At 42.7% G+C, this 25,164-nt stretch overlaps 1 protein-coding gene across 1 annotated transcript in view; it reads left to right on the top strand.

Moving 5' to 3' along the window:
- Positions 1-16,409, top strand: part of SALL4 (spalt like transcription factor 4) — a 32,778-nt gene extending 16,369 nt beyond the window's left edge. The window contains exons 2-4 of the mRNA XM_032218795.1: positions 5,546-8,050; positions 13,620-13,921; positions 15,975-16,409. Of these exons, the coding sequence (XP_032074686.1) occupies positions 5,546-8,050; positions 13,620-13,921; positions 15,975-16,409 (3,242 nt within the window). The remainder of the gene's footprint in view (positions 1-5,545; positions 8,051-13,619; positions 13,922-15,974) is intronic.
- The last annotated feature ends 8,755 nt before the right edge of the window (positions 16,410-25,164 follow it).

The raw sequence follows: 25,164 nt of genomic DNA, 5'->3' as shown, positions 1-25,164 counted from the left end.
CCACTTTTTCCACTGCTGTGTGTGATAAGCCATTTTTGTGTGCCTTGGCATTAAAACATGCAAACAGCTTTCTTTTTGGTGTAGGGGGAACATGAATCTCTTGTTCTGGCTGAACTCGGCAGTTTCTTCTTCATCTTCCATAAAACTTTTATTGGTATAAATGATTCAGTGTCTGTCTGCTCAACTGTGGGTGGAGGAACACAGTAGCTACCTTACGTGTTTGTAATTGGTAACAGTGAAGCTGGCGTCTACTCTTATAATAAGTAAATTATTTTTTTTAAAAAAATAGGCAGCCTTGCTTTGCTCTGTAAAGTTACAATTTTTAAAAGTTTTTTTTTAAAAAAAAACCTGATGAGTGATCTTCAAAGCAATCTTAATTAGCGGATTAACTACAAATATCTCAAAATACAACTTTTCAAAGACGGCTTCTTCGTATAGTTGAGGTTTCCAAGTTTTGCTGAGGCAGTATTTCCTGCAGTCATGGACCACTGAATAACAATTTAGAAAATAGGTAAATTACCCTATTTGCTCCCAGCATAGGAGTTCATTCACACTTTTTTTTTAGCAAACAAGACCTGATTGTGGTTATTTTCATGTGTTTCTTTCCCACCAGCTTTGTCATTTGGCTTTTAAAATTAAACCATGAATCAAAAGGCATTGCAAAATTAAGAATGCTCCTGATCCTATTTGGATCATTTTATGCACCCTTTGCAATAACAACAATGAGTCTTTGCAGAAACGTGCTGGTTAGGAAGGTTCCCCAGTAGAACTCCCTTGTATATTAGCAGACTAGAGGCAAATTGGACTTAAAGGGAGCCTATGTCCGACCATCTGATGGACTTACACAAGTTCTACTTTGAATCACACTGCATTAAGGTAAAAATAAAGTCTCCTTTTATTGAATTTAGTTCACGCTCACTGCATGGGTGTGTCCATACAGTTTTCTTGACAGCATTTCAGAGGTGATTTAGAATAGAATAACAGAGTTGGAAGGGACCTTGGAGGTCTTCCAGTCCAACCCGCTACCTAGACAGGAAACCCTACACCACTTCAGACAAATGGTTATCCAACTTCTTCTTAATTTGACATTGTCACCTTCTGGAACATTTTTTTTTTAAAATTCTCCGTCCAGTTTACTTTTGGGGGGATTTGTCAGTGGCCTCCTTTTCAAGTACTAATCAGGTCCAGCTATTCCAAGATCAGCCAAAGTGGCTTGATGCTGCCACCAGTTGTGACTTGTGCTTTACTGGAACTTATAAATAGAAAAGCAAGAACACTGATGATTCAAAAAAAAAAGTAAAAGGTTGGAAAGGTAGGTAGGAGCATAGGAAGAACCTGGTGATCATTTGCCTGCAGAAGCAAGCAAACATTTAGCATTGAGGACTGCATTCTGATATCTAAAAAAAGATTAAAATCATGGCGACGTGCCCATGGTTTTAATCTTTTTTTAAAGATACGTTTGGCCTGGATGATGGAGTTTTCATTGACATTAAATGTTTTCTCTTTGAGGGTTGTACAAGTCATGGTTATAATGTAGTGACATTAAAATTTCAATCCATTTAGGTCAGTGGTGGGATTCAAATAAATTAACAACCGGTTCTCTGCCCTAATGACCAGCTGGGTAGGCGTGGCTTGGTGGTCATATGACTGGGTGGGCATCGCCAACTCAACATCACTCAGGTCGATGGGTGCTTCACCTTGCTGTTACAATGTATTAAGGGTTAACCGGAGAGGCAGTTTCTGTAAGCAGAGCAATAAAGATTAGGCTAAAAACAATACCAGAATGTTTCCTTCCTGCCTTCCTTACTGGATTAGCCCTGTCAAAAACCAAAAGGAGATTTCTTCCAACAACCCTTTCTCTGAACTGCTTAGAAAGTTAACAACCGGTTCTCCCAAATAGGTGTAAACTGGCTGAATCCCACCACTGATTTAGGTAGAAGTATTGGGCTTTTGGAAAGGAATTGCTTGTTTTAAAATATTTTTTTGTCCTTTGTTTTGCCATCAGGAATGTAAAAATAATAATAATCAGTCATTATGGAGTTATACATGCTATGGCAGGGGTGTCAAACTCGATTTCATTGAGGGCTACATTAGGGCTGTGTTTGACCTGGGGGGAGGATGGGCGTGGCCAGGTTGGGTGTGGACAGGTCGACATCACTCATGTCAGCGCCTGTGGTGGCCCAAGTGCTCTGCCAGTGAAAACAGGCTCCCAAGCTCCGTTTTGGCTGTGACGGCCTCCTGCAACCCTCTGCCAGTGAAAATGGAGTTCGGGAGGGGCGCGTGCAGCCCTCCTGAGTTCCGTTTTCACTGGCAGAGGCACTGTGGGCCAATCCTTCACTGTTTCTAGGGTGGCCCCATGGGCCAGATCTAACCACTCCGTGGCCCGGATCCGGCCCCTGGTTTTGCACTCCCATGTTATGGAATAATGTTTCTCAGCCTTGGCATGTTGGCAATGTGTGCGCTTCAACATCCAGAATGCCCCACCCAGCATAACAGACCAGGGAATTCTGGGAGTTGAAGTTGTGACATCTTCAAGTTGCCAAGGTTGAGAAACACTGTCTATGGAGATTCTCAGTCATCCAGGTCATAGTTGTCCCACAGGTGCTTTTCCAAGAGGCAAATGGACTTTTTGTTTTTTTCTTGGAAGACATTTTGCTTCTCACATTCAATAAGCTTCTTCAGTTCTGACTGGATGGTGGGAAACGGAAGGATTTATACTCCCTGCAGGCAGCTGGTCATTTGCATCATTTTAGCAAGTTCATTAAGGTCACCTGGAGGTTTATCTGTGTCACGAGGTCACCTGGGTGACACGCAAATGGGTGTGGATCCTTCTTGGAACTGTTGAGTTGAGAAACACTGTTATAGAAGCTAGGGAACTACTTGTGAACTGTGGTTTGACAGTGCTTCTGCTAGTAAAATAGGAAACAGTGGAATCTCAGTTTGCTGGAGTACAAGCAAGGATATAAGCAATTCTTCCCAGGTGAAGGCAACACTCAGTTGCTGAAATAATGGTGCTGTGTTTTGCCAGCCAAATGAGACTAAAGAATGAATTCACACAGTCTACATCTCAACCACCTTACTTCGGTTCCTCAGTTTCACATTTCTCATAAACAAACCAAAACACACCTGAGAATGAGAAAAAGAACCTGTATCTAGATAAGATCTTCTGAGAAAGACCCAAATAAACACAAAATTATAATTATCTTTGGGAGATTAGCATTGCATAGCGCATTGTCTTGCATTATGTGTTTGCTACTATTATAGTATAGCCTTTAGTGCCTTTGTACATCATGTATACAGCGAAATTGGTTATTTACTAGTCAGTTCTGGTATCAGTGAAAAAATGTTACTGGACAAAGTGTTGCATATAAGGTGCAAAACGCTCTGTTTCATTTGCCTTCCCCACTTTTTCATGTGCCCTCCATGAGTTTTTCCCACACTAAAAATACTGTACTTTATTCCTTTAATAGCTTACAAGGGAAAGATGCCTATCCAGTCATTCCTTGCAAATTCACTGATTGTGAATTTTAATGTAAAAGAAGAGATTTTATTGCCGCAGCATTTCTGCTAAGAACAACACATCTTCATTGTACAATCAGGTAGTCCTCAACTTAAGACGACCATTGGGAATTTCCAGAATTCCTATTGCCCAACAAGGCAGTTGTTGAGTGAGTTGCACCCAATTTAAATGACCGTTTTTGCTACGGTTGTTAAGCAGATGGCTGCATTTAAGATCAATTAAGCAAATCCAGCTACACCTTGCTTGTTGGAAGACAGCTGGGAGGTCACAAATGATGATCAATGTGACTCAGGGATGCTGAAACTGTAATAAATGCGTGCTGGTTGACAAGCACCTGAGTAGGTAACTGTGGGAAGGCTGCCACAGTTGTAAGTGGGAAGACTGGTTGCAAATCACTTTTTTCCAGTGCAGTTTTAACTTCAAACAATCACTAAACAAATGGCTGTAAGTTGAACACCATCTGTATAGTGCTTTTCCAATGTCAATCAGCTCAAGATATTAGCCTATTTACAGTTTCATTTAGCCGTCCTTTCTTATGAGCATTTCCCCCTTCGGTAGCCATTCTATCAGTTTGAGGACAGATTTTTCAGCCGTCTCCTGATAATGAAAATATTAATTTTGCCACACGGTGGAGCTGTCAAAGAAAAACTAACTCAGTGAAATTATTGCAGTGTTCTATTATATGGATTTCTTAGCATATATAATATCATAGAATCATAGAATAAGAGTTGGAAGGGACCTTGGAGGTCATCTAATCCAACCCCCTGCTCCAGCAGGAGATCCTGACAAAAATACAGATTTGAAAGGGACCTTGGAGATCTTCTAGTCCAACCCCCTGCTTGAGCAGGAGACCCTATGGCCTATAGCATTTCCGAAAAATAGTTGTCCAATTTCTTCTTAAAGAAGCAATGGATGGCAAGTTCCAGAATCCCCAGCTGGAGGAGTCTATCCAGGCTAATGGGAATTTCTACAATCCCAATAAATCTGGAAATGTTCAAATTGGTAAAGATCATCCTAGTTGTTCTCCTGAGCACGAAGCTACTTGAAAAGCCATACCACAATTAGTCTTCATCTTATGACCATAATTCAGCCGTACATTTGTTGCTAAGTGAGACAGTTGTTAAATGAGTTGCTCCTCATTTTATGACCTTTTGGCCACAGTTGTTAAGCAGATCACTACAGTTGTTAAGTGGATCATGTTATTAAGCAAGTCTGGCTTCCCCCATTGACTGCTTGTCAGAAACCGGTTACAAATGGTGATCACATGACCCTGGGACAGGGCAACTGTAATAAATATATGTTGCTGATTATCCAAACTTTGATCATGTGACCATGAGGATGCAGCAATGCTCATAAGTGTAAAAAACGGTTATAGTCACTTTTTTCAGTGCTGTTGTAACTTCACTGAACAAATGGTTGCAAGTCAAGAACCACCTAGAGATCCAAGCACTGGGAAATCAAAATGATGTGAAGCCAATGGTGACCTGGAAAGCAAGTCACCCATCTTAGTTTCACCAACTTTGTCTTTGCCCTAGGACAAGGGTCTCTAAACTTGGAAATTTTAAGGCTTGTGGACTTCAACTCCCAGAATTCCTCAGCTGGCCATGAAGAATTGGAGTCCACAAGCCTTAAAAGTTGGCAAATTTGGAGACCCCTGTCCTAGGATATTTCACAAATTGCTTTAAACTATAGCAGCCATAGAGACTGGACAAAGACCGTCCCCATTCCTGTGTGTTTCAATCCTGCCAGCCAGGGGTCTCAAACCATGGCAACTTTAAGCTTTGTGGACTTCAACTCCCAGAATTCCTCTGGCTGTCTGGCTGAGGAATTCTGGGAGTTAAAGTCTACAAGTCTTAAAGCCAGCCATGACTGGCTGAGGAATTCTGGGAGTTGAAGTCCACAAGTCTTAAAAGTTGCCACAGTTGGAGACTCCTGTTGCAAGGTCATCCCATGAAGGCTTCTTGCTTTTCCAATCCGTGGTGTCATTCCACTCAGATCTTTTCTCTCTTTCTGATGTCTTTCCAGGAAGTCCACAGGATACCCCAGGTGACAGAGGTGAAATGAATGCCAAAAGATGTCGGACCGAAGAAACCCATGTCTGTGAGAAATGCTGTGCCGAGTTCTTTGACCTCACTGAACTCCTCGAGCATAAGAAAAATTGCACTAAAACACCACCTGTCCTCATCATGAATGACAGTGAAGGGGCAGTGCCCTTAGAAGCCTTCCCCAACTGCTCTGGGGAGACTTTTCCAACCGGCCAAATGGATGGTAGGCTGGCTGAGGAGAGTCACCTAAAGAGCTGCCCACCTTCGGCAGAAAAGAGAGAAGAGAAATCTGTATCTGAACCTTCAGGAGTGACGTATCTAAAAACAGAACCCTCCGTTGCCTCCGCAACTCAAGGGCTAAGCTTCCTCCCCAAACCCAAAGTACCAAACACTAATGTGACTTTGCAAACTATACATGGCACTAAAGTGGCTGTCAACCAGTGTACCTCAGAGTCTCTCCCTCCTTCCGTGGCTGGTCTCAGTGCCATCCCGATGATTCTGGAGCAGTTGATGTGCCTACAGCAGCAGCAACTCCAGCAGCTTCAGCTGACGGAGCAGATCCGCATCCAAATTGCCATGATGGCCCCCCATGTCCTACATCCCTCCGTGGCTGCTGCAGAACCCCTCAAAGCTTTGGGGGCTCATATGTCCCAGCAGCTGTCGGCTGCTGTTGCTTTAATTGGACAGAAAGCTGGGAATCCGAGCCTATCCCTGGAATCCTTGAAGCAAGGCAAACTACCTCATTCAAATATCGCTATTCCGACAGCCGTCTCGGTGGCCGGGGGGATTGCCCCTGCCCTGGCCTTGAAGCCTGATGCGGGTCGGAGCTTGCCGGGTTCCATGTCTCGCTTCCTGAGCCCTTTGCTACCTCAATCCTCCAGCTCGGCCATCTTCCAGAATCCCCTTTCCGCTGTCTCCCCAGCCGGCGACCCCTCAAAGAAGGGAAAAGGGAAAGTAGCAAATGTGAGCGTCTCTGAAAGTAAACTGAGCCAAGAGGAGTCCTTCTTCAAACACAAGTGCAAGTTTTGCGGCAAAGTCTTTGGCAACGACAGCGCCCTGCAGATCCACCTGCGTTCCCACACCGGGGAGAGGCCCTACAAGTGCAACATCTGTGGCAATCGCTTCACCACCAAGGGCAACCTGAAAGTGCATTTCCAGCGGCATAAAGACAAATACCCTCACATCAAAATGAATCCTTACCCTGTGCCTGAACACCTAGATAACGTGCCCACCAGCACCGGCATACCTTACGGCATGTCTCTCCCATTAGACGAATCGAATCTCATTGTGGATTCCAAACCTATTTTGACTCCCCTGCCGGGTTCCGTGGGCTCGGCCTTGCCGCCACCAAACAATTCCACCCCCACAAGTAGCAAGGATCCTTTCAGCAATACACTTCTAACCGATGCCCAGCCTAGGCCTTCTCCAGAAAGCGAAGGAGATTCTTCACCGGGTCTGGCCAGTCAGGAATCGGGAGCTGAGCAGAACCAGAGCTCTCCACAGGCTGGCTGCAGTGGGAGCGCTTTCCATGGATGCCGGGTTGGTGAGCAAGGCTCTGAAACCACAAAGCTCCAGCAGCTGGTGGAGAACATTGACAAAGCCACCACTGACCCCAATGAGTGCTTGATCTGCCATAGAGTCCTCAGTTGCCAGAGCTCCCTCAAAATGCATTACCGCACTCACACGGGGGAGAGGCCCTTCAAGTGCAAGATTTGTGGCCGTGCTTTTTCCACCAAAGGCAACCTCAAAACACACTACGGCGTGCACCGGGCGAATACTCCCTTGAAGATGCAGCACTCCTGTCCCATCTGCCAAAAGAAATTTACAAACGCAGTGGTGCTACAGCAGCACATTCGCATGCATATGGGAGGGCAAATTCCCAATACCCCAGTGGCAGAAAACACCCATGATAATAATGACATGGAGGCTACTTCAGCTGAGAACAACGGAGATCCCTGCTGCTTAGAGATCAATGAAAGCATGGAAATGGATGAAGACTTGGAATCACCCAACGGCCCAAACCATTCCTCTAAATCTTGCAACGCTCAAGCTGATCCCTCAACATCTGTTTCTGCCAGTATTTCAGCGCTAGAAAACCATATGAAGATGGTGAATTCGGCTTTGACTTTGCAGCGACAGAGCAGTTTGAAGTCGAGTGATAATGGATCTGCGGAGAGCGACGGCATGACCAATGATTCTTCCTCAGTGGCAGGTGATCTGGACTATCAAAACGGTAGCCGTAGCCCCATCACCTCTGAATCGGCTTCCTTCCTGGCCATGTCTCCAACCAACAGTCAAGCAGAGAGCACCAGATCAAAGTCACCGTGTTTTAGTATCCAAGAAGACGGAACAGTGGGAAGTAAGGCTGAAGGCCCTGAAGTCACACCTACAGAAAGAGAACGGGCTTTGGATCTAACATACGGCAACATTGGTCGAAAAGTCATCAAAGAGGAACCTGGGTTATACTTCCAAAATGGAGAATATGGTGAGTCACTTTAAAGGGAAGCAAAGATCCTAGCAATTACTGTGAAATTAATTCTCTTTTTCATACATGGATGGAGTTAAATGTTTGTAGTCTATGCTAGGACAGCCAATCTCCCAGATCAGAAAATTTCACTTCCATTCATCACCCCATAGGCCATATTTTTCTCTAGTACCTAATATTTGAGGAATATTGACTGTGAAAAATGATACCTGACTATCTGATCAAAATCAGTTGCTCTTGAAACCTAGGAACAATTCCTTAGCTCTCACTAAAGAGGTGAGATCATAATCAGTACCTATCTTGGTTGCATGGCTGTATTGTTCCTTTCCATCCCTTGTGCCATGATTTTCAGGGGCAGCAATATTAAATCTGGAGTCAGCATAGTCAGTGGTTGGGTTCAAATAATTTAACAACTGCTTCTCTGCCCTAACGATTTCTTTCAACAACCAATTCATCAAACTGCTCAGAAAGTTAACAACTGATTCTCCCAAAGTGGTGCGAACTGGCTGAATGAATCCCACCACTGAATGTAGCTAGACAAAGTATAATACAGAATTCACTTTATGAATGACAGGCAAATGTGAATTTATTTCCTAGGCAAGAAAACATTTTATTTCTAGTTTTCTTTTACATCCGATTACTTAAAATCACTTAAAATAAACCCCATGGCTTTGGAACAAGTGGGAAAGTACTGCTACTCAACTTGGCATCATATCACTGTTTTGAATTATTCAACTCCGATTTTTCTTGATGGAATGGGAGCTGTGATCACATTATCCAAACAACATCCTGTTGAAGGCTGGCTTCTTGCACTAAATGATGCAGAATTGTAAATCAAAGTAGGAATCTTGTCTTGTTTCTGAAGGAGAGCCTTTTATACATCACCACCACCCCCAAAAGGAAATGCCCCCACCCCAAAAGAGCAAAAGCAGAATTGTATGGGCTCTAATTTATACACCATGTTCTTATGTTTCACACCAGGCTGAAGAAGATGTTGATCTGTTCACCAGCTGCATCTGGCATTTGGCTGCTAAATGTTGATGGTGAATTGCAAGAGTCTTCCTGTTCTCTCTTTAACTAGACTTAGCTGGGAGGCAGTCCTTCACATAAACAATAACAGCCCTGCCAAAAGAAAATTGTCCTATGTAAAATAGCTATGTAGCTATTCTTCTGTCCTCTAATGTGTACAGTTTGCTTGGTAGCTAATACTCATATATGAAAAATATATGTTCTTAAGTGTAAATAGTGACTGGGTTCATATAGCATGTTAAGCCATGATGAGATTTGCTTGGTTTTGGTTTAGAGACCAAAGTGCGAATTTAACGATTATGGATTGTAAGCAGAAGTGGGTTCCTTCCCATAGTGGTTTGGTGGCCTGGATCGCTGGGCCCGGCAGCGACCCAGGCCTGCCACGCCCCTGAACTGGTTCTACTACAGCAGCACCATCTTGATTTTTGGTTCTGTGCATGCAGATAATAATTTTCATTGCAGAAATTATTCCCCCCCCTTTTTTTTAATGTTCTGCGCATGCACAGACCTATTTATGTGCCAATGTGAACACGCAAGGAGCATGGAGCACAATTTTTGCATGCACCGAACCAGCAGTAAAGCCGACAGCAACCCACCCCTGATTGTAAGATATGATTTATAACTTATTGTTAGTGAATCCAGTCAAAAGTATCTATTGGGCTATCTATAATCAAACAAACTATGACTTAGCATGATTTGTGAACTAGAGTTGTGTTTGGATTGGATTCGAAGTTTGAATTTCCATTAGAACTGATTTTTCTGAGTAAGTTTATTGATTTAGATCCAATTAAGTGTTTCCAAGTAAATTCAATTACTATTCAGATCTGTTCAGAAAAGGAATTTGCAGTGAAGTTTTGAGTCCACTTGATTTTTCAATTTGAACTGAATCTAATGTAGCCAACCAGACCTGTCTAGTGTGAACCTACTAATTTGCCTGTTGAAACATGAGAGATGAATGGGCATTTTAGAGTGTCCACTAATTTAAAAATGACACATCAATTCAAATTATTATCTCACTTTGCTTTTTCCTATCACTCCCCCTTCCCCCCATCTTTCCCAACTTTTTCTTGAACAGCTGAAATAGTTTGTGTGAATTCCAATCAGGGAAAAAATATTTGGCCCAAATTATTGTTGTAAAATTGAGCAGGTTTAGTTTGCCTTCTATTATGCTGAGGTAAATGGAACTTTATGGCTGGCTGGGGCCTCCCTAGTCCTTGCTCAGTTCCTGGCTACCATTCAGATGACTGAATTAAGTGCCCTGTTCTGAACCCAGCCATGTGAAATGTAAATTATAGCTTTCTCAGTTTAGAAAAAGAAATTAGGCTACTGTGGTGTATTCAGAAACATTGTCCAGCTTTTAAAAACCTGCATGATTAATATTTGTGGGAATCATCAGTTATGACCTATATTTGGTGGGTCCCCAAGAGAGCTACTGTGTTTTCCTGAAAATAAGACAGCGGTCTTATTTTCTTTTGACCCCCGAAATAAGCGCTTGGCCTTATTTTCGGGGAGGTCTTATTCTTTTTGAGGTGCAGGGGGTGGCCAGCCTGGTCACCTCATGGCTGCTGTTGTGTTGCAATATTTTTGGGGAGGGCTTGTTTTCAGGGGAGGGATTATTTTAGCGGATGCACACTTATAATCTGGGGAGGTCTTATTTTCAGGGAAACAAGGTATCTTCTCTGCTGTGACACCCACCTTATGGAAAATTAGATTAAATTAGATTACTCCTATTGCTTTTTATTTTTTTTAAAGCCTCAAGACCTAGTTATGCTACCAGGGCGTGGCCTAGTTGGCCTCCTGCACTGCTGGGGGGGGGGGGGCTTTATACATTCCCCAGGCTCCAGAGGCTTTTGTCGAGCCTCTGTGAGGGCGAAAACTGCCTCCTATGGAGGCCAGAAATGAGCCCGTTTCCCACCTTCCGGAACTTCTGGAGCCCATTTTCCCCCTCCCCAAACCTCAGTCCTGGCCCTGCACTTACCTCACATCCAACATAGGCTATGTGGAGACTCCTGGGAGGGGTGGGATGGGGTGGGTGAGGACAGCCAGGGGTAGGAATTCTCCGAACTGGCTATAATGTTAGTTACAGGTTCTCCTGAACCCGGGTGAACCTGTAGCAGCCACCCCTGATTTCAGGGGGGTGGGAACTCTTTCCCCAAAAGCTTCCTCAGTTGATAGAGGACATTATTTAATTGAAAGCATTCCCAGTATACAACTTTGGTGGCATATGCCAACTGGGTACAATCCATGGGAGAGAGGCAATTCCTCAAGAACAAATAGTCCTTGACGTAACAATTCATTTAGTGACTGTTCAAAGTTGCAACAGCACTGAAAAAAAGTGACTTATGACCATTTTTCACAGTTGAAACCTTTGCAGCATCCCCATGTTCATGCGATCAAAATTCAGATGCTTGGCAATTGGTTCATACTTATGACCGTTGCTGTGTCCTAAGGTCATGTGATTTCCCTTTTGAAACCTTCTGACAAGCAAAGTCAATGGGGAATCCACATTCACTTAACAAGTGTGTTACTAACTTATCCACTGCCATGATTCACTTAATAAATGTGGCAAGGAAGTTCGTAAATGGGGTAAAACTCACTTAAACAAATGTCTCACTTAACAACAGAAATTTGGGGCTCAGTTGTGATAGTAAGTTGAGGACTACCCGTAACCTATTCCTATGCCGCAAAGACTGTCAACTCTGAAGCTGGCCTGACTGAAGCCATTTTTGAAGCTTTGGTGTTGCCACACTGGAGCCGAAGGATAGGGAGTGGGGGGAATAGAGATAGTTTATAGCCAAAACAAAATAGTTTCTCCTGGGAACCAAGGACATTCCAGCACAGGTGGCTGAAGAGAGGAGGAGTGATGTTACCTAGCAACTGGCTAGCACCTAGATTGGACAATGTGACTTATTGTTTGTGGGAAAGGGAAACTTTCAATTTTTAATTAGGTGAAAACCATGGGAACTCTCAGAGTTGTTTTTCACCAGTCTGTGCCAATATGATATCTCCAAATAAAACTGTTCTTTGAGGAATCCACCTGCCTTAGAGTTCTGTTTGCTATGGGTGTATTACTTGGAATGTTGACATAGATTTTACAGGTTGTAACCAGCATCTTGAATTGCACTCCAGAAGCAAACTGGCAACCAGTGAGGCTTACAAAAATACCAGATAAGCATACTGAGGCATGCCCATAAATGCCTTCCACTGCTTTATTATGATCCAACTAAGGCTTTTGAGAGATTTTCAAGTGAAGCCCCATCTAAAGTGCATTGGGGCAACTAAGGGATGAAAGTAATGTCTGGGTGACCTTGGGGAAAGGAGAAAAGATACCAGCCTCTCAGGGTTTGACATCACAGCCTGTTCCATCGAAGGGCTTTGCTGGGTTAACTGCATACCCCGTACTGTCAAATTATACAGGTATTCCTCAACTCACAACCATTCATTTAGCAACTGTTCAAAATTATGATGATCCTGAAGAAAAGGGACTTCTGATGAGCCTTTTCACTTTTGCATCTGATTCAAAATCTGAGTATTTGGCAATTGTCATATATTGTTGTGATCCAGGCTTCCTTAAAAAGCAAGAAGCAGAGTCTTGGTCCTGGCAAAACCCCTTTTATTTACACAACTGTGAATTTTTTTCATTCACAGTCCGCAAGACTTAGCAAACAGTCTTACAAAGGAATATTTATCAACACGAACCTTATCTCGTTTGGCAAGGTGCCAAATAACTAGTTTCCAAACACAGGGCATGGCAAAACCTGGCATAGAGTCTCTTATAGTCACAAACAGAACTTTCCACTCTTGAAACGACTGAATGAATGAATTGTTTCCTGCAAAAGCCCACTCCCCGTTCGCTCCTTTTTTGTTTTCTATGGGAGGGGCCAATCACCTCCAAGGTGGGGCTTTACTCTCAAGTCAACCCTGCTTTTTTAGTTGTTCATGTCTTCTGGCAGCTCTGCGCATATGCACACTGGGAACAGGCTCCAGCTGTTCCTCTGCCTCACTGCTGTCTAGCTCCTCTCTGCCTCCTCCATTTGAGCTGGACTGGTCCATGTTCCTCCCAACCTTCTCACTGTCTGACTGTGCTGCCAGCTTTGCTGGCCCCGGTGGGCCATATAAATTATCACAGTTGCTTCATCCCGGGGTGTCACTATTGCCATTTGTGACTTACTCGGGACTTTTGACAAGCAAGGACAATGGGGAAAGCCAGATTCACTTAAAAATCACGTGATTTGTTTAACAACTGCAGCAACACAGGTGGTAAACTGGGCGTGACTCATTTAACGACCACATGGCTTAGCGATGGAAGTTCTGGTTCCAGTTGTGGTCAAACATCCAGGATTATCTATGTACACCTCAAGTCTTCACCCCACAAATTCCTAATTATTTTCATCTCCATCGGATCTTTTCTTCTCTCAGTATGACTTGTTCCTATTCACTCAGTTATTTGTTTGCATAATAAAATTGGGCTTGGAGAATTTTTATGAATCTTGTGGTCTAAACAATACATCAACAGACCTTTTACCTTTTTGTTTTTCAGGCCGGAGCAGCATTCACCCATCATTTATCAGAGCACCACCGGCTCTCATAAAAATGGAGATGTCTAGCGATCGCCCCATTAGCACCAGCCATTTTATTGCCCCTCCTGCATTAACACCCAGTGTGCCTCCTCTACTGGTGCCACCCCACCGCCGTACAGCTAAGCAGCATATCTGCACTACGTGTGGTAAGAACTTCTCTTCGGCAAGTGCTCTTCAGATCCACGAGCGGACGCACACAGGAGAAAAGCCGTTTGCGTGCACCATCTGTGGAAGAGCTTTTACCACAAAGGGGAATCTCAAGGTGAGCAATTGGAAGGCAACGATACGTATGTTCAGCTGCTTCTTCACGATCGGCCTTAGGTTGTGGTAGATATTACAGGATAGGGGTGGGTTGCTGGGGGTTCGCAGGGGTTCAGGAGAACCTCTAGCTAAGATTCTGTGCAGTTTGGAGAACCCCCAGATCCCACTCCTAGCTGGCCCTCCCCTCCCATGAGTCCCTACACAGCCCATTTTGGATGCAGGGTGTGCACAGAGGCTCAGGAAGAGCAAAAAACAGGCCTACCAGAGGTTCTGGAGGGTTAGGGTCTCCAGAGGGCCTCCGGAGTCTGGGGAAAGCCATTTTTGCTTTCCTGGAGGCTCAAGGAAAGTCTCTGGAGCCTGGGGAGAGCAAAAATGCCTCCCCCCATCATGGTGCAGGAGGCCGACTAAGCCATGCCCACCCAGCAACCGGGCAGAGAACCCCTTGCTAAATATTTTGAAGCCCACCCCTTATCATATCCCATATTCATTAGAGGTTCTCATCTCTTCCCAAAGGAGGTCTTTTAAAGAGGCAACTGGGTTTTCTTTGAAGACGTTTCACTTCTCATCTGAGAAACTTCTTCAGCTCTGATTGGATGGTGAGGAATGGAAGGATTTATACTCCTTCCTGAGGAAGCTTCTTGGATGAGAAGCAAAACGTCTTCCAACAAAAAACCAGAAAGTCCAGTTGCCTTATGAAAAAAAGCGTCTTTGGGACAATCATGACCTGGATGACTGAGAATCTCCATAGATATTCTCATCTCTTGTTTCTCCTCCTCAGGACTCCAAAGGTGCTTTTTCAAGGGGCAACTGGTTCTGGTTTTCTGATTTTTCTTTGATGAAATTTCGCTTCTCATCCAAGATGCATCTTCAGCTCTTCTTGGAAGAGAAGCAAAAAATCTTCAAAAAAAAAATAACCAGGAAGTCCAGTTGCCTCTTGAAAAAGCACCTTTAGGACAACTATGACCTGGATGACTGAGAATCTCCACAGAGATTCATAGAGATTCATGCCTCCTTTCTCAGGGATGGGCAACATTTTTCTCCCATGGAGATTACATGTTACACGTCCTTGGATAATGGATAAGAGTATGTGATAGTACGGCTACAAGCTACCAAAGGATGAGGCCAGACAGAGGCAGAGGGGGTGGGTATACTCCTTTTTCAATTGTGTAAGAGACAGTTAGCTATCACCAGAGGTGTGAAGTGCAGAAGAACCTTCAAACCAGACTCAGGGCCATTAGTTGCTTACCAGATATACTTCTCCCCAGAATAAACTTCTGGAATGGTAGTAATTGAGGGAGAGAGTTTTACTCATGGTAGCAGGGGTGAGATTCAACTGGTTTGGACCGGTTCGCCGGTTTGAGCGAACTGGATGCTAATTTTACATCTGGTTCACCGAACCGGTAGTTCCAAGGACTGGCTGGCCCCGCCCACCCTGCTCCTCCCCTCCCAGGAGTCTCCTGTTTTGGATGCCAGATAAGTGCAGAGCCCACACGGAAGTTCTGGGAGGGTGAAAAACAGCCCTCCTGGAAATTCCAAAAGTCCAGAAACAGGCCTGTTTCTGGCCTCTGGAGGGCCTCCTGAGCCCGGGGGATGTCATTTTGTCCTCCCAAAAGCTCAAGGAAAGCTTCCGGAAGCCAAGGGAAACCATTTTCGCTCTCTTGGAGACTCAAAGAAAGTCTCCTGAGCCTAGGGAGGGCAAAAATCAGGCCTCCCTCCCGGAAGTCCAGAAATGGGCCCGTTTCCGGCCTCTGGAGGGCCTCTGGCACCTGGGGGAGGATGTTTTTGCCTTCCCAGAGGCTCGAGGAAAGGCTCTGGAGCCTGGGGAGAGTGAAAATGCCCCCTGCCCCCACCTTGGTGCAGGAGACCGAGTAGGTCCTGCCCACCCAGCAACCGGGCTGAGAACTGGTTGCTAAAATCTTTGAATCCCAGCCTTGCACTGTAGCCACTGTCCCTGAGCAGGGATTTAAATCTTGCATATCCATCCATTTTAGCTCTTCCAGGTTTGCCTAGATTCATACCCACAGAAGTCTAATGTTGACGTTCTTTTCCATAAGGTCCATGTTGGAACTCACATGTGGAACAATTCTGCCAGGCGTGGAAGAAGGCTGTCGATTGATAACCCGATGGCTTTGCTTGGCAACGATTCGAAGAAGGTATCAGAAATGTTCCCTAAAGATGCAGCGAGCCCTTCGCTGAGCCTTGATACATCGGCATGGAACCAGTATGCTGCAGTGCTCAGTAATGGCTTGGCCATGAAAACCAATGAGATCTCTGTGATCCAAAGTGGAGGCATCCGTTCTCTTCCAAACACCATTGGGGGAAGTCCAGCCATCAATGTAGCAATGAATTCTGCCCCCATTTCCAAGATGGATGGTTCCCAGGCTGTGATTGGCTCAGAGATGGAGAAGCCGAGCAGCACGGCTGAAGACAATGTGCCAAAACACCAATTTCCTCACTTCATAGAAGAGAACAACATTGCTGTTAATTGAAAACCAGGAAGCTTGAAAGGTGGCAGGATGGATTTTTTTAAAAAAGAAAAGAATCACTATCGGAATATATATCTATATCTATATATTTTTAAGAGATGACACCGCAAGTATCCTTATTTTCTTATTGATGTGCAAATGATTCTAATGCTGTCTATGGAAGCATTGCCCAGAGTACAATCATGCCCTTGTTTTGCGCAAAACAAAAGTGAAGCCAGTTTAGGATCCTCCTTTTTCTATGCGGGTCTTGCAAGATTCTTCTTACGTGTGGGAAACATAAACCTGTTAAAAACCTTCGATGTTTTACAATGTGAAATTCCAAAGGTTATAACATTTACCTCTATTTTTTTTGTTTGCTTTGTTTACTTATTATTATTAAAAAAATTTTTTTGAGATGGCTTAAGTAAGAAACCATTTGGGGAAATTGGAGCAGAATAGAAGCAAATCTCTTTTTGATATTTTGGAGCGAGGAGGGGAAATGGCACTCATGGAATTCGTGACTGATAACGTGGAGAGTAATGATGCGGGTAAATATCCTAGAATGCCATCCTTTGCAGGGGTTCCCCTTTTCGTTCATTTTGTTTTGTTTTTCATTTGATGCGGTTTTGAATGTAATAGTGTTACGATGCCTGTTGGACGTGAGGATCTGATATACACAGAACCCTGTTTAAAAACCAAAACTGAATGTTGTAAACAGGCGCTCTGTTAGCCATTGTACACCTTAAATGCTCTGTATCTGATTACTGCTGCTTATTTAAAGACTACATCGTTGTACATGCACCACCTACAGTGCCAAAAAGCGGAACTCTTTGTGGCTGTGTGTTGCTTTCCTCCTTACCCATCCCAATATGCAGACAGAGGCATACTGTTGAAGGGAAATCCAATCCTAGCAAGACTTGAGTTTTTGCTTGTTTCTGCCATTTCTCTTCAGATTCTCAGGTGATGACTTTGGAAGCAGATTACTTAGTGAATGGAAATCTTCCTCCCCCACAAGTTTGTTCTTTCTCTGCCACTATCCCTCACCTCCACTTTATGGAAGGGAGTCTGCCTAAATCTGTATTTAAAATGAAGTAGGTGTTCCATCCATCTTTGGGTGCGCGAGAGACGACATTTCCACTTTAGCAATCCAAGGCTGCAATCCAGCAAAGACATATCATCTGTGTGAGTTTTGACTTCTCATACAGCAAGACCGAATAATTTCCATTTTTGCCAGAAGAGGAGACTTTGGGGGCAGCCCTACGTTTTCTTGGACTTTTATCTATTAGTAGTTCTTAGGGGAGAAAGCCTGGAATAAAATCCCAATGTGACATTTGTACTGTATGAAGGTTACTGGAATGGTCTTCTGGATTCTAAGTTATCTACCTCATTATTATTTTTTTATTATTAATTTGTTTATGGTAGTGTTAAGTTCTATTTTTCTAGACAATAACCACTGTGTCAAACTTGAGATCCAAGCAGAAACTACTGTGCACTATTTCAAGCCAAAATAAGATATGCTTGTAGGAATAATTGAAGATGTTTAGAGGTGTGTTTCATGGAGTTGGGGGAGGGAGTTGTGTTTAGTCCACCCACCTCCATTCTCTTTTCATCAGCAGGATCTGCCTGTGTGTTTAGCTGCATTGGAAAACTGAACAAAGATTTGGTATTAGGAGGACTTGAATGAAAATGTGGCTTTTTCCAACTTCAAAGTCCAGCTTCGCTTATGCAGAAGGTCTATGAAACAATGTGGATGTATAATAATATTTTTTGTAAGAAAACACCAATGTGGTTGCACCTGAACTATTGTATGTGTGTATGTCTCCAGTTATATATATATTTCTTAATTATTATGTTGCTTAGAATCAGTTTTTGCCAAGTTGTGCCTTTCCATCTGGACTTTGTAAAGTAAGAACACAAACTGTTTACACTGTAAAATGGATCTTGTTACATGGAACATGCCAAAGGTGCATCCCGAGAATAATCTCTCTTTCTGCATTGTGAATGTTTGGACGATTTAAGCAATTCTGCATAGGATTATATTTTGTTTGTTTATTTGGACTATCTACTGATGCATTTCTGTTGATATGAGAATAAATCTCTGATAATTTTTTCACCTGATGCAGCCAAACCTTCATTTTCGCAACATGACCGTATCCAGTTCACTAGAGAAACCTCTATTGCATTTTTTTAAAAAAAACTTAAAATGTACATGCTATCATTCTTTTTTTCTTTATGTGGTTTGCAAATACTTATATCCAATATAAATATAATCAAGACTTAAAACATGTAAAAGGCATTGCCAATGCCTTACAATTTACAAGGCATTACAAATGTAAAACTTCCCCCTAAAGTATAACAAGGAGAGGACAGGCTCAAAACACAGCCATGTTTCGACCGTGAAAAGGCACAATTAGCTGTTGATGTTCAATGAATCCCTGGCAGGAACTGCAAAGATAATTCAATAAGGTCTAGTAACATAGGAGGGACTTTCCAGGCAGTCTTGGAAAGAGTTTGGTCCCAATGAGAGTCTTGAGTTTTGTTTGAAATTTTCAGCAGAGGAATGATGACAAAATGCACGACTGCATTGTTATGCACATGCCACAATTTACATACTTGGGACACAAGTATGGGAGGAGGGCAGTGATGGGATCCTGCCAGTTTAACAACCAGTTCAGTGGTCATGTGCTTCACATGCATGCACAGTTTTAAGAAAACTTTCATTCCATGTTACTTGTGGGGAGTAACACCTCAAGCGCAGCAATCCACTCTGCCGCATGAATTAGCTGAGAGGATATAGGTAAGTAAAGTGTAGGAGTGGGCGGGCGGGCCCACCTGATCATCGGAGCAAACCGGTTTGCTCCCCAGCTGATCGTCAGAGCTACTGGTTCGCCTGAGCCAAACTGGCTGAATCCCACCCCTGGTGGAGGGTGACATTTCGGCCAGGAGGTAATTGTGTATGCATCTTCAAGCTTTGTGGTATGATGCTGCTGCAAAGCATTACAAAGAGTGATGTGAGACCCCATTTATGACTACAGCTTCCCCATTCTAGGTCAGGTTGTCAACATGACCACCCCATAAAGAAGGATTGAGATAACCATCTTATATCACGCTGATGCCAATTGATAAAAGCCACTATTAACATACTAATGCCATCAGGTTTTCTAGCATCAATGCTGGATTCGAGAGAGCTACCAACTGCAGATCAGGCATTTCTACAAAATCATAAATCCAAGCCCTGAAACCAGCTATACAGTTCTGTCTTAAGGAAATTCAACTTCAGTTTGTTCTCTCGCCTTCAGTCTTTCTAATCCAGAGACATACAAAAATACACATCTCCATTTTAAATGAAAGAAGGAATTCCTTTCCCCCAGAATTATTTGTCTCTGCCAAAAACAAGCTTTAAAAAGCCTCCTAGTCCCATTTGTAGGATGTTTTTGGAAAGAGTCAGTGAAAAAGGCAGACTACCTTGGAGAAACTTGGCATAGTCTTTAATAAAATGTAAATAAACTTCTGTGCCTTGAGGAATAGAGGATAAACTATTACCAAGTGACTGGATGTGGAACAGTATGTGGAACTAATAGAATAAACTCTAGCATTGACCAGAAATGAATATTCTAAACATTTCTTTTTCCTGTGACAGCTGGAAGCAGAAAGTTCCAACCTTACTTTTTAGAGGACATTTGACTTGAATGCTTACTATACAAAAAAAAATGTTTACCCAAGCCTAGGGGAGAACTTTCTGTCTCAAACCATCTTCTACAACTTCTATTGGGGTGAATGTGTCTTCCCAAATTCCTGCTAGTCTTGGGGTTATTTTCCAAAGTCCATACAACACAGTAATGTATCATTATCAAGATGCCTTATAGCCTTTTTACAAAAGTCAGTGACCATGTAAGCTTCGTTATAGTTTGCTTGCAAATATTGACAGTTTTTTTGAAGGGTTTTTATTAAATGTTATGTTAAAAGGATATCTGCTATCACCTTGTACTGGAAAGGGGAGAGATGAGGAAAAATAACAAAGCCATCCCAGCATACCAGAGCACAGGTGCTTATGGTTTATTACAGTCTACAAGCTATTAATTAAGCAATTATTTGCAGTACATCTGCCAGGTTTTGCGTACAGAGATGAGATAAATGTGCCACGTGTTGATTAAAAGCATGCACGACACTTTTACTGCTCATAATTCCAGTCTGGGTACCCAAACTTGTTGCTTGCATTTCAATTTATTTAATGCATGTTCTTTCCAACAATTGACTGCTTTTGTTTCCATTAAATTGGCTAAACAAATGGCTCTTACATGTCTTCATAGCTGCTTTATTTTAGGAGGAGTTGGCAAAATAGGGCTGAGTGTGTAGATTAAGGACATGATTGGGATGTAGTTTGTTTCTCCAAATTGCAAGAAGTTTGTGAATTAGCCTGCTCAGGAGTGGAGGATTGAATGAGTTTTTAGTAGTCATGAAGAGGAGGGCCAATCAAATCCTTTGGAATGTACAACAGCGCATGTAAAGTATCTCTTATCAGATCATTGGAATGCTCATGCCTTCTTTCAGGCTGCATCCAATTTTGGTCACCACAATATAAAAAAAAGATGTTGAGACTCTAGAACAGGGATGTGAAACTGCCAGCTGGAGGGCCGGGTGTGTCACGTGCTGGCCACGCCCACCTTGTTTAGCAAAGGGGAACAAAGTCACAATATGTCATGTGATGACGTGATGATTTGAGTTTGACACCCCTTCTCTAGAAAGAGAGCAGAGTAAGAAAGACAAAGATAACCATGTGAGGGGTGAGGAGAGGTTTTAAAGGATAAAACATGAACAGTGGTGGAATTCAGCTGGTTCGGGCTGATTCGGGTGAACTGATAGTTAAATTGCTGGCTGCCCCTGCCCCTTCCTGGCCTGTTCCTTTCAGGAGTGACCATGTGCCCTGTTTTTGATCCCAGGAGGCTGCAGGGTGGCCTATGAGGCCCAAAACTGGCCATGGGGGTGGTGTGCCCCCCGTGTGGCCTGTTTTTGCTCCCAGGAGGCTGAAGGGAGGCCTACTAAGCCCAAAATGGGGTGTGGGGAGTGTGCCATAGCCCCCCCCCATTTTTGCTCCCGGGGGGTGCAGGAGGCTGAGTACTGCCTGTCACACCCCATGGCCATGCCCATCATGGCCACGCCCACCCAGCTGGTCATTAGGGTAGAGAACTGGTTGTTAAATTATTTGAATCCCACCACAGCATATGAAGAACAGTTGCAGGAATTGGTATATCTAGTCTAGTGAAAGGAAGAACTAGGGGTGACATGATAGCAGTGTTTTAATATTTGAGGGGCTGCCACAAAGAAGAGGGAGTCAATCTATTCTTCAAAGCAACAGAAACCAAGACAAGAAGCGATGTTTGAACAAAGAGAGAAGCAACCTCGAACTAAGAAGAAATTTCTTGGGCAATAAGAACAATCAATCAGTAGAACAGTTTGCCTCCAGAAGTGATGGATGCTCCAACTTTGGAGGCTTTTAAGAAGAGAATAGACAGCCATTTGTTTAAAATACTCTCCTGATTGAGCTTGAGGTTGGATTGGAAGACTTCAAAAGCCCCTTCCAACTCTGTTATTCTGTTAAGAGCAATTTCTAACTTCTTGCCAGCTTCCGCATTGAGTTTCCTTACGGGGATCTGGCAAGGAGCATCAGGAGTCTTCCATTCCCTGTGTGCTCTCATCCACACAGCAGAAGGCAAATGGCTATTGCTGTGTAGGTGAGTGCATGAGGGATTTTGAGACTGGATGTCGAAAATGAAGATCACATGACCACAGCAGCAGTGCAGCAGCCAGTAGCATCCATATTTCATTCCCTTGGGAGTCATGGGTTCCAGCTTTTGAACACATTCTGTAAGTTAGCCTACTTGACGTACCTTGATTTAAAAATTGTTGCCCAACAATGAGTGTTTTGTCCAGTTAAACATTATGACAATGAGATGTTCATTTACAAGTAGTAAATGGTGCATGTACACGATAAGATGGCCATCCAAAGCTTGAGTTTCCCTTATATGTACTCCTTACACTGTCCTAAATATAGACTGGGCTGACTGTTCCCTTCATATGGGACCATTTCAAGAATTACTGTAAGTCAGCAATTTTCTGGCTCTACATTGCTAAAACTATTGAATATCAGCTTTAAACTGGTTTCTGAGAAGTTACAGAATGGAAACACGTTCAAAATTTTGTTCTGTAAGAAACTCTACCTTTCTTTAATAAAATGAAATGCAAACAGTTCCAGAGAGGGCTTTTATTTTAAAACACTGCTTCATAATTAGCCAAAAGTTATGAAGCATGAAGACACAACTATTTCCCATCTGAAATCCTTCCATATTTTCCCACACCTTTTTTCTTACCAGAACAAAAGGTGTAATGGAGGGAAAGAGGGACTAGTCACAGGGTGTCTTTGCATTTGTAATGACGAAATACCTCCATCTGAAATCATCTTCAGGGCTACAAATGAGAATTTCCATTTTAATGGTTCTTTGCATAAAGAATAAAATTTGTGCAAGACAGGGGTTAGCTCTCAGCCAGGCCAGACTTTTTCTCAAGGAGGTGTTATTTCCTTCTTCGCATTTCTAACATGCAAACAGAGTTTTACAATAACTGTATTAACTTTCTGGAATTAAAAGTGGGGGTGTCAGTTCTGCTGTTGCAACATTCTTATGTCTTAATTTCATGCATGCAACAACTGACTTTTGCCACAAGCTTTATCCTCACTGATATTTGGACAGGAACTTCCAAAATTCCAAACTGATATGACCAAAAAACGAACTCATCCTGTATTGCTACATTTTATGCTGATTCTTGGACCTAAGACTTCTCAAAACCATTTCCCTAAGATTATACAACCAAGGCAGAAAAATTGGGGAGTGGGTGAGAATAATAGGTACTGTCTCATTGGTGCCTTCTGGATGTTTTTGACTTCACATTAGTCCTATGTAGCACAGACAATGAGGAAATATGGCCGTTGCATCACAGAAGTCTCTGGAAGACACATGGTTTCTGTGGAGGCAGACTTTCCACCACACTTTTGAAATACTACCATATTTATTGGCCATGAAGAAAAACATTAGATCGTATTTTTTGAAAGACGGGAGTTGTATTGGTTTTCTATGTGTTACAGTTTCCCATAAATACCAGCCAGCATGATCAAAAGGGAGGGATGGCATAATTTGTTGAGTAGTATAGTACACTTTGTACTATACCTGTAAGGAATGAAAATTCTTCCTACACTTACATTTGAGAAATATTGGGAACGGGACGAACAGAAAGAAATGTAGCGTAGGAAGTAGGGAGAACACAAAGTCAAAATATGCTAAATAATGGAGAAAACCAAAGAACACCAACAATAAATCCATATGTTGACTATAGAAGAGCCTTTGAAGAACAAATCAAACTTTTGAATGTCTTAACAAGAATGGAAATCCCAGAACATATTATTGTCCTGATACAAAACATATATATATAGGATAAGAAGTCACAACCCAGACCAAAAATGGCCAAACAGACTGTCTCCAGACCTCTAGTGAGACAAGGCTACATATTCTCACTTTATTTATCTAACAGAATATACAGTATATTGAAACAGGCTGGATGGGAAGAAAATAGTTTTAAAATTGCAGGAAGTAAATTTCTGGAAAATTGATGACAGTACTCTGAAAATGTAAATGATCTACATCCACTAGTAATGAAAGTGAAAAGGAACATACATACATACATACATACATACATACATACATACATACATACACATACATACATATCATATTTATATACATACTATATGTATGTATAATGTATGTATGTATGATGTATGATGTATGTATGTATGTATGTATGTATGTATGTATGTATGTATGTATGTATAAAACCAAACTAATGACAACAGATTCAGCAGCCAATCTAGAACTGACAATGAAAATACTGCTGTGGTTGATATTGCCTGCCTTTTAGGTTTACTCAATTAGTGTTGATGGATTGACCTTGGGGAATCTTGAAGTAACCAGTTAGAAACAGATCATTTGACAGAAGGCAAATAATCAACAACCTTGCTGCATGATCACTTTTGCTTCAGCACATGGGCAGATGGCCTTTATATTCTGCTTCTTCAAAAATGGTAAGTTGTCCAGGTCCCATGTAGGAAAGTGTTTTCTTATACAATACAATAGCAGAGTTGGAAGGGACCTTGGAGGTCTTCTAGTCCAACCCCCTGCCTAGGCAGGAAACCCTATACTGTTTCAGACAAATGGCTATCCAACATTTTCTTAAAGACTTCCAGTGTTGGGGCATTCACAACTTTTGGAGGCAAATTGTTCCACTGATTATTTGTTCCATCAGGAAATTTCTCCTCAGTTCTAAGTTGCTCCTCTCCTTGATTAGTTTCCACCCATTGCTTCTTGTTCTGCCCTCAGGTGCTTTGGAGAATAGTTTGACTCCCTCTTCTTTGTGGCAACCCCTGAGATATTGGAACACTGCTTTCATGTCTCCCCTAGTCCTTCTTTTCATTAAACTACACATTTATTAGTTCCTGTAACCGTTCTTCATGTTTTAGTTACAACCCTTAATCATCTTTGTTCCTCTTCTCTGCATTCTTTCTAGAGTCTCCACATCTTTTTGGCGACCAAAACTGGCTGCAATATTCCAAGTGTGGCCTTACCAAGGCATTATAAAGTGGTATTAACACTTCATGTGATCTTGATGTTATCCCTCTGTTTATACAGCTTAGAACTGTGTTGGCTTTTTTGGCAGCTGCCGCACACTGCTG

This window comes from Thamnophis elegans, chromosome 5 (assembly GCF_009769535.1).
Source record: "Thamnophis elegans isolate rThaEle1 chromosome 5, rThaEle1.pri, whole genome shotgun sequence".
NCBI classification, from domain to species: domain Eukaryota; kingdom Metazoa; phylum Chordata; class Lepidosauria; order Squamata; family Colubridae; genus Thamnophis; species Thamnophis elegans.
Note: the sequence above shows the minus strand (reverse complement) of the source record. Positions and strands in the feature narration are given on the sequence as shown.